At 38.2% G+C, this 13,054-nt stretch overlaps 1 protein-coding gene across 1 annotated transcript; it reads right to left on the bottom strand.

The window, feature by feature from the left end:
* Positions 1-713: 713 nt before the first annotated feature.
* On the bottom strand, positions 714-1,271 carry LOC135641368 (RING-H2 finger protein ATL78-like). Its single transcript, XM_065156727.1, has one exon. The coding sequence runs from the start codon at positions 1,269-1,271 to the stop codon at positions 714-716; it is 558 nt and encodes a 185-aa protein (XP_065012799.1).
* Positions 1,272-13,054: the final 11,783 nt, after the last annotated feature.

The raw sequence follows: 13,054 nt of genomic DNA, 5'->3' as shown, positions 1-13,054 counted from the left end.
GGAAGAATTTTGTGTTTTTCTTATAAAATATGAATTCATTATAATGACCAGATAAGTTATATCTATTTATATATATTCCGTAGTCATATTACAAAAAGCCGATGTCGATCTTGTTGCAACTTTACCCTCTGACTTCTAATTGATGTTATTAGTAACAATTGACAAGTTGTTCTAAAACATTTCGTGACACGCGCCTTTAAATCTCTTTTATCCATGATATTGTCCATCATATCGAACACAGTCAACGCAGTCTTCTTCTTAAAAGTTTTCACCAAACTAATTAAAGTCAATCAAGGCATGACTTGACTTTGGACCATGTAATCGGTTGTCATAAATCATAGTGGGATGATCATTTCCATTGAACCAATACATAAATCATAGGAATTGTCATTCCTATTCCATGGTAATACATCTAAACCTGCCTATGTTTCCGAGGCTCACTTCATCTTTGCATTGAACCAACGGCAGCAGCTTCACCAGTGTAATCTTCTTCGAGACTTGATTCAAACTAGCTTGGAGTTATAGCAATTTAGTTCCATCATCTTAAGACCAAAGATTGTCCAAAGTATACATTTATATAGTTATAGACAAACCGGTCATGACATGTCCAAGTATACCACACCCCAATTCAGAAAGATCATGAAGTATATAGCAAACCAACTCGCACGCCTATCGTCAACAATACCTGCTCGAGCGTTTGAGACTGACCTGACTCAACTGTGCACACCCACGGCCCCCACGTAACTCGGTAGACTGCGCCGGCACGTCGGGCACGATGGCCGCGAAGCGAGCCACCGGTCGACGCATCCGACGTGGAACCCGTGGTTGCACATAGGCAGCAGGCGGACGCGCTCCCCGGGCACGAACTCCCACAAGCATATGGCGCACTCCGGCCCCGCCTTGGGCACCCCCATCCCAGGGTGGTAAACGAAGCTCGACAGGGCCGTCAGCGCCTCCTCCCTCCCGCCCCCGTCGCGCTCCCAGCACTCCAGCGGGGCACAGGGCCTCGACCGCGCCCACTTCAGCACGACCAAGGCGCAGCGGACGATGGCGTTCACCGCCAGCACGCAGACCACGGAGCAGACGAGAACGGCGAGAACCATGACGACATTGGCGTTGAGCGAGTCGTCCGCGCTCGTGGTCGAGCTGTGGGGCAGAGAGTAGGAAGGGGCGTCGGACAGCAGCAGCCGCCTCGCGTGCGCTTCCTCGTGCTGTTGGAGGAGGTGGAGGTGGCTTAGGGTTGAAGGGGCGAGCAGCGTAGGCGCCCACATGGCTCTTGCTGCGCTCGTCGTCGACTCTCCGTGAGACTCGGTGCGTGGTATGCATCGGGGTGTATATACGCAGAGAGAGCGTGTGGGGGAAGCGATAAAGGCGGTCTTGTCTGGGAACAGATAAGTTGTACTTGGTGCGATGAGTTAAGGTCTCATCCCCGCACACTAGCGTTCCAAGTACACGGTGGTTCCCGGATAGCCGGAACGTAGTGTATGTAGTAACCGAGGAGCAGCACATCGTAGGATCACGGTTTCTAGTGGATTCAAATGGGCTCCGCGAACGTAGAAGTCAATAACACGGTATCCCTGAGCGCACTCACAGCCGCCACCATTCTGACCCATAAAGCGTTCACATCTCCGATTTGGAGCCTCCACTACGGATTCCAAACGCTATGGTCCGGTCTTTTTTCTCGGCAAATGACCGTCAGCCACATGTAACTGTTTCGGCTAGAATCTATGTAGACGTGTCTATCCGCGGGTGGACTTCGTCGGATCGCGGCCCAATGAGATGGGCTGCAACCGGTGACGAGGACTATCAAGACCACGCTGTCACTAGACATGAGTGGGCACCTTCGTTGCGTTCAACTTAAGCCTCCACTGATTGCATCTCCCACTTATCTAAAATAGTTTTGCCTCACATCGGATTCCACTTGACAACCTCTTTATATTTGTATATTTGGGTCCAAAGCGACGTCTTTGTCTTATCTTGCTCGTATCCTACCGTAGCTCAGACTTCTTTTACATATTTTTAGGTTAATTATATATTATTCATGTAATAATTAGTTATCTGATTCTTATATTTTTAAAATTTATCTTAAGATCCTTATACTAAAATATTTAATATTATTTCTCTTTATATTATCAATTCTGCTAACGAAAATACCATTTGTATTATCATATGCAAGAAATAATACTAAAACAAGGTTATAAAGATAATTTTGTAAGATTAAAATTCAAAAGAGAAGAGTTTTGTTGGGAAATGAAATGAGGTACTGCTATTCGATTGTTACATCTTTTCTCATTATGTCTTCGAACGTTTGTTGAGAAATAAGGTGAGGTACTACGTAGAAAGGATCTTTCTCTTTATCTTATGATCCTGCCTCCTCCGCATCCATCGAAGCCATGGAAAAAAAATGTTTTCATAGAAGTTATAGAAGAAAAAATTAATATCGATGAAAATAACATTACTAAATTATCTCTTAGCCCTATTGTAATGTCATTTTTCGTACATGATAGTAAGTGCAATATCTCTGTCAATATAGTCGATAGCGTAAGAAGAAATAAGATTAAATATTTTACTTTCATATGTGATGGTGTCACGAATATCATCGATTGGAGTGGTTGGTTCACTATCGAATGTGTAGGTCCATCCTCGCATCTCCTCCATGCTAACGTGGTGACCCAACGTAAGAGGTCTGTACGAGAAGCTATCTACCGGGGGTGCTCTAGCTTAGGAGTGGAGAGGTCAGGTAAAGGGATTGGGGTCTTCTTGACTATATGATCCTTTTTCGACTACTGAATTGCTTTCCTATACGACAGGTCAATGTCGGGGGCTACCTGACTTGACCCCTCTGATACTTAAATTAGTGCATTGCAAGAAGAGAGAAAGGGCAGTATAAGTTGTATATTAGAATGAGTGTAGCCCCCCTTTAGCATGAGTTGATGGGTAGCTTATATACTTAGGCGCTTGGTCGATCTTATTGGCTTTCGTACTTATTCAAAGGTAAGGCTAGGTTAAATGATTGATCATGATAGCGAATATCTTTATCCTCTCATCCTTTAATCTTGGTGAGGCGAGAGAGTTAAGATGGGCAACCTACCAACGAGCTATACTTGAAGGACTATTGGGGCTATTGTCTTATGGTCGGATTCCCTTCCTTTTTTTATCCAAGTAGGGAACGATCTTCATGTCCTTCATTTGGCAGGAAGGATTACTAAGGTTGTGCCATACTATCGGTCATTAATGCGAGGCAGATTGGGCCACACTCAAGATGTAGCATCGCTGAGAGGCTGATGACTTAGAGTCCTACTTTGGTGTCTGCTTCTGTGGTGGATGAGCTGGAATAAGACAAGATTATCCTTATCATTTGTCTCCCCCTCAGAAGGGCGTCCTTCGAGGCTTCAAACATAGTTTCTAGAGGACACTCTCGTATAACTCGAGCACGAGCTTTTTCTGTTGAGGTGTGTAACCTGGATGGATGACCACCTTAGCAGGTCTTCTGGTTGAGGTATATAGTTCAGGAGCATGTTAGTTCGACCGAGGCATAGCCCTCTAGTATTGACATTGAGGTGTACAGTTTGGAAGCAAGTCTATCTTAATAGGCTCCATTCTATTGAGGTTTAGACCTTGGGTCTTCATGTCGAGGTGTACGACTCGGGAGCATGTTAGCTTAGCCAAGGTGCAACCCTTGGGTCTTCATGCCGAGGTGCATGACTCGAGAGCATGTTAGCTTAGCTGAGGTATAGGCCTTAGGTCTTCGTGCTGAGGTGTACAACTCGAGAGCATGTTAGCTCGATCGAGGTGCAGGCCTCGGGTCTTCATACTAAGGTGCACGGCTCGGGAGTGAGTCTGCCTTAACGAGCTCCACTCTAACAAGGTATAGCTCTTAAGTTTTTATGCTAAGGTGTACGGCTTGAAAGTGTATTAGCTCGGTTGAGGTGCAGCCCTCGGGTCTTCATACCGAGGTGCACGGTTCAGGAGCATGTTAGCTCGGCCGAGATGTAGGCCTCGGGTCTTCATGTTGTGGTGCATGGCTCGAGAGTATGTTAGCTCGGCCAAGGTATAGCCCTCAGATTTTCATACTGAGGTGCATGGCTCGTGAGCATGTTAGCTCGACTGAGGTGCAACCCTCAGGTCTTCATGTCTAGGTGCACAACTCAGGAGAAAGTCCATCTTAACAGGATCCACTCTATCGAGGTGCAACTCTCATGTCTTCATGCTAAGGAACATGGCTCAAGAGTGTATTAGCTTGGCTAAGGTGCTGTAGGAAAATCTAGGATGACATCACATGCGCAATAGAAGAATAAAAAGAAAAATCTCATATTTTCATAAAAAATGTTTCATCGTCATGCGAATATTGAAGCGCAAAAAATACAAAATTAGAAAACCACACATGTAAGAGAGATATATTTTACCTACGGAGATTATATATCCTTGAAATCCTATAGATCTTTGGGAGAGGATGAAGAAGGTCAATTATCATCCTCTCTAGCGGTGATCCATACGGTAGGAGCTGCGAAGATGCTCCTCAAATTATTGCCCAAATCTCCACACACCGTAAATAAGGGCTGCTCACTAATGAGGAGAAGGAGAGAAGAGAATAAGAGGTAGCAACCACAAAAGGCCTAGCCTATGGCCCTTTGGTTCTCTCCTATTTATAGAGGTCTCTTGGTAATTTAACCCTAATAGATCATTCCCTATTGGGTATTAGATCTCCACCTAACTACCCAAACCTATTAGATTAGTGGATCTCTACCCAAATAATCTCTCATTAGCTCTTATTGGATCTCATTCATATGATCCAATAATTCAGAGACTTATTGGATATCCAATAGGATAAGGGTTCTAGTGAATATCTCATATTCAAACCTCTATTCGTCGTAAAACCTATCATATATATGTGACCCTCTAGGCCCAATATCAAACTAATCGTGAGTCATACTTGTCAAAACTCCTTCTAGCTCAGTGAATTATTATCTCCATAATAATTCGCTCGACTCATCTGTTAGGAAATCTATGGGGCAACATCACATGCACAGCGGAAGAATATTAAAACAAAATCCCCAATTTCGCAAATATGTGTTCATCGTCGTGCGAAGATTGGTGAGCAAAAACACGCGAAACTTAAAACTGCATATAAGATAGATTGTGTTACCTACGGAGATCGTATATCCCTAAATCCCTGTAGATCTCTAGGAGAGGGTGAAGGAGGTCAAGCGTCGCCCTCCTCTCTAGCGGTGATCCACATAGTAGGGTTGCAATAACGTTCCTCAAAACTCTAGGCCTGCTTTGAGGAGGAGAAGGGGAGAAGAATAGGAGAGACAACCAAGAAGCTCTAGCTCATAAACCATTGAATCCCTCTTATTTATAGAGGTCTCTTGTCAACTTAACCCTAATGGATCCTGCCCTATTGGGTATTGGATCTCCATCCAACTACCCAAGCCTCTTAGATTAGTGGATCTCTATCCAATAATCTCTCATGGGCTCTTATTAGATCTCATTCATATGATCCAATAATTCAGAAAATTATTGGATGTCCAATAAGATAGGGGCTTCGGCGAATATCTCATATTTGAACCTCTACTCATCGCAATGCCTACCATATGTGTGTGACCCTCTAAGCCCAATATCAAGCTAGCTGTGAGTCATACCTATTAGAACTCCTTCTGGCTTAGTGAATTATTATCTTCATAATAATTCACTCAACTCATCGACTGCGAACGTACTATGCCACTACATCGCAGTCTCTAGACGATACAGGGGAATCCAATCTATTGGACATGTCTATCCTCAGTTATCGTGTACCTATAGCCCCTCATCTATCTAATATCCCAGAGACCGTATACCGGGCATGGTGTTGTCAGACATATACGATTTCTAATCGAGTCTTGCTCTAATCGGATTCTCCTGGAGAACTCTTTCTCTCTCAATCCGAATAACCCTAGCTAGGGATTTACCTAAGCAAGAATACATGAATTATTCTTCTCATGACACTAAGAGTGGATGATCCTCTATCGATACTTAATAGTCCTCGTAAGGTTGGCTACTACTCCCAATGATCGGTTGTGCTAGATCTGGAACCTACAGACCTATAAGTCTCATATCAAAGAGTTGAGTACTCATACAAGACATTCTTGATGTCTCAAGTCTAAGGACCAGATACACTAATGGGACTACAGAATCACTATCTGACAATAAGGCATCATCAACCATCTAGCATTTCGTAAGCGGATCAATTAGTGAACTCATTCTCCAATGAGCACCTGTACTGTATCCCTAGTGTCCCCACATGAGTAGTTATAAGACCAATTGCATCCATCATATGGACAGGTATATAACACACTAGTATGTTCGGTTATCTCGATGTCCCTCTCGAGTAACCTATGATCGAGATTATTTACGATATGTGTTTAAAGGCGAATCGGTCTCATTATCATGATCTCATCACGATCTGATTTTTATTGCACAGGTCCATGGACATCACAATATATTCAAGCAACTGATAATATAAAGTAATAAAATGTCAAAATATAATAAGTAAAAATTACTGCGTGTCATGTCACACGTGCTATTAGTGAATTATTATCTCCATAATAATTCACTCGACTCATCGACTATGAATGTACTAAACCACTACGTCGTAGTCCCTAGATGATACGGGAAAATCCAATCTTTTGGATCTATCTGTCCTCAATTATCATATATGTATAGTCCCTCATTCATCTAATACCTTAGAGACCGTATACCGGACATGGTGCTATCAGGCTCATATAATTTCTACTCGTGTCTCACTCTAAATAGATTCTCCCAGAGAACTCTTTCTCTCTCAATCTGAATGACCGTGGCTATGGATTTATCTGAGCAAGAATACGTGAGATATTTCTCTCATGATACCAAGAGCAGATGATCCTTTATCAATACTCAATAGCCCTCGTAAGGTTGGCTACCACTCTCGACGATCTGTTATGCTAGATTTGCAACTTTCAAGCCTATAAGTCTAGTATCAAAAAATGAAGTACTCATACAGGACATCCTTGGTGTCTCAAGTCTAAGAACTAGATATACTACTAAGATAACAGAATCACTATCTTACAATGAGGTATCATCAACTATCCAGTATTCTGTGAGTGGATCAATCAGTGAACTCATTCTCCAATGAGCACCTGCAATGTACCCCTAGTGTCCCCACACGAGCAACTATAAGATCAGTCACCTCTATCATATAGACGAGTATACAGTACGCCAGTATATCCGGTTATCTCGATATCCTTTTTGAGTAACCTATGATCGGGATTATTTAGGAAATATGTTTAAAGGTGAATCGATCTCATTATCATGATCTCATTATGATCCAATTCCCATTGCTCATATATATATATATATATGTCATACGTGTATCACTCATGTGATTGACTTACAGGGCATCTATGACTAGCATGAACCAACATAGTACATAAATCTAAAATTAATCTTTTGTTCATAGTTATGAATTATTTAAAATGAAGCTCTTGGTAAAAACTATACTAATCTTGAATTAGTGAGTAAGATCTCGATGTCTCTTCCTAAAAGCTAGGACCCAAAAGTAATGACAATCAAAGAAGCTAAAGACTTATACAATTTTCCTCTTGAAGAACTCATAAGATCTTTAATTACCTATGAAATAATATATAAAGCTCATAATAAAGAAAAGAAAATTCTTCTAAAGAAAAGGGATGATATGACTCTCAAATCTAAGGAAGATTACTTGAGCAAAAGTTCTAAGTGATGATGATGAAGACATGACACTTCTTATAAAAAGATTCAAAAAGTTCATGAGAAAAAATAAGACAAATCTAACAAAAAAAGAAGGAAAGACTAAAAGTAAACCTAAGAAAGATATAATGATGATGAAGACATGACACTTCTTATAAAAAGATTCAAAAAGTTCATGAGAAAAAATAAGACAAATCTAACAAAAAAAGAAGGAAAGACTAAAAGTAAACCTAAGAAAGATATAGTCATATGCTATGAGTGAAAAAAGCTAAGACAATTCAAAAATAAATGTCCATAATTGAAGAAGAATCGTTAACCTAAAAGAAAAAAAGGGAACTCAAAGCAATACGTGATGAATCAAGTGAGTCAAAAATGGAATCGCAAACTGATGAAGAAGTGACAAATTATGCCTTAATGACTCTCAAAGATGAGGTATTTGACTATTCCAAAACTTCATTGTGGTCTGAAGAATTACTTGACGTATTTCATGATTTATATGATGAACTCAAAAAGATTGGTAAGAAATATAATTCACTATAAATGGTTCATGTTGAATCTCAGATTTTGATGATAAAATCAATTGATGAGTTAACGATCTAATCTGTGTTTTGAGTAATGCATGACTAACTTCGATCAGAAAAGGTAAATTAATTAAAGTAGAAGGAATCAGTCGTTGGGCCAGAGTGAAACATGACAGAAGATTAGACATCGAGCTGGAGGATCGGTTGACATACCGGTAGAAGGACTTCATGCCATGAGTTCGAGCATTGGACCAAAGGATCGAACATTATGCCAAAGAGATCGGAAGTTGCGAGAGTCAATATTGGACAATATACCGAAAGAAAGGACAATGTGTCGAAGGATCATACGAAGCACCGGATGAACCAATGACATGCCGAACATCATAGGATTCATACTTGTAATCATGTGTCTAGATCAAGTTAGTTTAGGTCTAATTAAGTCAGTATTATGGTGAAATAATTTCAACTCAATTATGGGTCAATTGAACCTGAATCAAGATTGAATTAGACTTGCTGTTTGGCCCATTCATTGACTTATAGTAGGGTCTGGCGGTGGTACCGCCCAGACACAGTCTCCCAAACTATGCCAGGCGGTGGTACCATCCAGTGCCAGTGTATCAAGCGGTAGCACCACCAGACTGGGCAGTGGTATCCCTAGTGTCAGAACTGACATGCGATGGTACCGCCAATACCTTGAAATCTCGGGGATTTAAATTTTGGCTCCCCTTTTTGAAGTCATTTGGGACCTATAAATACCTCACACATCCCTACTCAGTTAAAAACATAAGAACTTAGAGCAAAAAAAAGAAGAAAAATGCTATTGTAATATTGTGAAAACTCCTCTCAAGCTCTATGTGTTGGGTGAAGTTTAAGAGAGAGGTGATTGGGTTGTAAAGGTTATATCTTAAAGTTATGAAAATAAGAAAAGAGTTATAAGAGGGTAGTTGGTCTTTGCCCATTGAAGGAAGACTGTTAGTAGATATCGATGGCCTCAACGAAGGAGCGGGAGTGGACGTAGGTCATGACAATTGAACCACTATAAAACTTAGTTTGTATTTCTGTTTTGCTTTTTATTGTCATTGATATTGCTTCAATTACTTATTGCACTTATTCTAAGTCAAGCACACCTTCAACATTCCTAACACAATTTTTTATCAAACGAAAGTTTTTTAATCGTTGAGGTTTTTATCGAAGCACTAATTCACCGCCCTTCTTAGTGTTGATTTCAGTCCTAATAGTTGATATTATAGCTAAGGTTTTTCTTGTTTGGTTTAACACCCAAGAAAAATGATTTTTACCGGCAATCAAGATGGTCATTCTATCACTCGTCCTCCAATGTTCAATGGGATGGACTACACATATTGAAAAATTTGAATGTAGATTTTCTTGCTTTCTATGAACTTTGATTTATGGAATATCATTGAAAATGATTTTCAAAAGTCTTCCAATCCAATGAATGAATAGAATGATTTGGAGAAGAAATTTAAAAAAAAAAATACGAAAGCTATAAATACTTTATTTTGCACTTTAGATAAAAATGAGTTTAATCATATTTCGATTTGTAAAACTACACATGACATTTGACACACTCTTGAAATTACACATAAAGGCACATGCATCGAATGAAAATTTTTGATGCATGATTTTGAATCATTTCGAATGAAGCTAAGCGAAACTATTATTGTAATGTACACCCGTTCTACGAATGTTGTCAATAGTTTAAAAGCTCTTGATAAATATTTTTTGAATCTTGAACTTTTTAATAAAGTTTTACGATCTCTTTATAAAAATTGAGATTTGAAAGTAACTACAATATAAGAGACAAATGACTTAAATAATTTTTCGTTGGAAGAACTCATCGGTTCATTAATGACATATGAAATGACTTATATGACACAAGACAAACTTGAGAACAACCTTCTAAAGAACATGAAGGATTTGACACTTCTCGAACAAAAGCTCAAGTGCTGATGACTTTCAACTCATCATAATAAAATTTAAAAAATTCATAAAACAAGAAACTAAGAACAAGAATGAACTTAAAAAGAACACAATAACTTGTTATGAATGCAATCGGCTAGGGCACCTTAAAAGCAATTATCCATAAGTGAAAAAGCTACAAATGAAGAAGATAGCACTCAAGGCAACATGGGGCGAAACAAATATATCCGAAGTGGCGAACTACATTTTGGTGGCTTTCGACAATGAGGTAAGTTACTCAACCAAAACTTTTTTACCATACTATGAAATTACTTGATACATTTTATCAATTATTTTTAAATTAGTATATAAAATACAAAAAAGGGGTAGATCATGCTTCTCTTTCTAGTGATTTAAAAATAAAAATAAAAAATTGAGCATGATAATTGCATGTTAACTCCTAATACTAAGTATGAAGATTTAGATTCACTTAAGAAGAAAAATACATTACTACAACAAACAAAATGATTTTAATTAAAAATTATTTATGTTTAATGAAATCATGCTTGATGATCTAATGATGCATGATGATTTGAAGTAATGATGATTTGAAATCATGCTTAATGAGTTTATATTTTTAAATTATGCATGAATTTTATGATTTATGGCTTATTGATCTTGATGATTTTTGTGATAAATCTTGTTTTTTAGTTTTAAACATAATGCATGGTTTTGAAATTAAAAAAAAAAAAAACTTGGGCATGCTTATATGCAATCAATCATATGAATTGAAACAACTAAAAACGGAATGTATTTTGAAAATTTCTCTATCTCTATCTTATCAAATTTTCAATAAAAATTTGATAAATCTATTTATGTCATTTTGAATCTTTTGAAAGTGATTTTAATGATTTGACTATTTTAATTTGAATGAGTTTTATCTATATCATGATGTTGAATTCTCGAAATTATAACTTGAGATTTTTTTTTATGAATCAACATCTCTTACTCTTTATTCTTGTATGATTCTTTGATTTTATTTAAGAGGAGACTTTCTATATGAATCATGAGATTTCTTATGCATGAATCAAGATATTTTACCATTTTATTCTCCTATGTTTCTTTGTGGTATTTATAAAAGAAGAGATTTGTCAAAATGAATCATATCTTTTGGTATTCAAATGATCTTTGTTATTATATCTTTCATATCATGATTTATTTATGATACTCCCTTATATTCATAAATCATATGCCTCATCACATTTGATTTAAATTTATCTTTGTCATGATATTAAAATTGATGTAAAGGAAAAAGAATCACAAAATTGTATTCTTCCATTCTTTTTTACAATGACAAAAGAGGAGATAAAATTGCTAGCTTGTATGTTCTAAAATAATATAAAACTTATTAGTTTGTATATTTCAAAGAGAAGAATTTGCTAGCTTGTACATTTGAAAGAGAAGAATTTGTTAGCTTGCATATCTCAAGAGAAGCAAAAGTGCAAACTTACACATCTCAAGAAGCAAAATTTATAAACTTGCACACCTCCAAATTGTTGCTAGCTTGTATGTTGTAAAAAATGCATATATCAAAAACTTGCTAGATGCACTTCCCCTTTTTGTTGATGACAAAGGGGGTGAAGATATGATGATAAGTTGAATCATGTATGGTAGGATATACTTTTATGTTTTTAAAACATTGCATGATTTTTTGAATTTAAAGGTTCTATCAATGCGGCATATTTATAAGGGGAGTTTAGTTTAAACTCCATCATCAATTGATTGTCATCATAAAAAAAAAAAGGAAGATGGTTGAATCTTAAATTTTGATGATAAAATTAATTAATAAGTTAACGATCTAATCTACGTTTTGAGTGATGTAGGACTAACTTCGATCAGAAAAGATGAATTAATTAAAGCAAAAGAAATCATATGTTGGGCCGGAGTGAAACATGTTAGGGGATTGGGCGTCAAGCTAGAGGATCGATCGACGTACCGGTAGAAGGACTTCGTACCATAAGTTTAAGCATCGGGCCGAAGGATCGAATATTGCGGTAAGGAGATTGGAAGTTGTAGGAGTCAATATGGCGATTGGACAATACGCCAAAGGAGAGGATGATGCAGTGAAGGATCAGACAAAGCGTCAGATGAACCAATAACATGTCGGACAATATAGAATTCATGCTTGTAATTATATGTCTAGATTAAGTTAGTTTAGGTCTAATTGAGTCGGTATTGGGGTGAAATAATGTCAACTCAATTAGGGGCCAATTGGGCCTGAATTAAGGCTGAATTAAGCTTATTGTTTGGCTCATTTAGTGACATGTTGTAGGGTCTGACGATGGTACCATCTAGACACAATCTCCCAGACTATGTCAGGCAGTGGTACCGCCTAGTGTGATTGTGTCAAGCGGTAGTACCTCTAGACTGGGCAGTGGTACCGCCTAGTGTCGAAACTGACAACTGATGGTACTACCCAATATTGATGGTGGTATCGCCCAATACCTCGAAATCTCGGGGATTTAAATTTTGGCTCCAGTTTTTAAAATTATTTGAGACCTATAAATACCCCACTCATCCCTGCTCAGTTAAAAACACAATAACTGAGAGTAAAAAAAAAGAAAAGGAAAACGTTGTTGTAATATTGTAAGAACTCCTCTTAAGCTAGTGTTGAGTGAAGTTTAAGAGATGGGTGAGTGAATTATAAAGAACTCCTCTTAAGCTAGTGTTGAGTGAAGTTTAAGAGATGGGTGAGTGAATTATAAAGGTTATCTCCTAAACCTATGAAAAGGAGACAAGAGTTGTAAAAGGTTAGTTAGTTTTCGCCCATTAAAGGAAGACCGTTAGTGGATGTTGGTGGCCTCAACGGA

Source organism: Musa acuminata, chromosome BXJ3-6, assembly GCF_036884655.1.
Source record: "Musa acuminata AAA Group cultivar baxijiao chromosome BXJ3-6, Cavendish_Baxijiao_AAA, whole genome shotgun sequence".
NCBI classification, from domain to species: Eukaryota; Viridiplantae; Streptophyta; class Magnoliopsida; order Zingiberales; family Musaceae; genus Musa; species Musa acuminata.
This window is presented reverse-complemented; position numbering and strand designations above follow the sequence as displayed.

What these genes read in the sequence shown, in the direction of transcription:
- LOC135641368 (XM_065156727.1), bottom strand. Translation starts at nt 1,271, where the DNA reads ATGTGGGCGCCTACGCTGCTCGCCCCTTCAACCCTAAGCCACCTCCAC.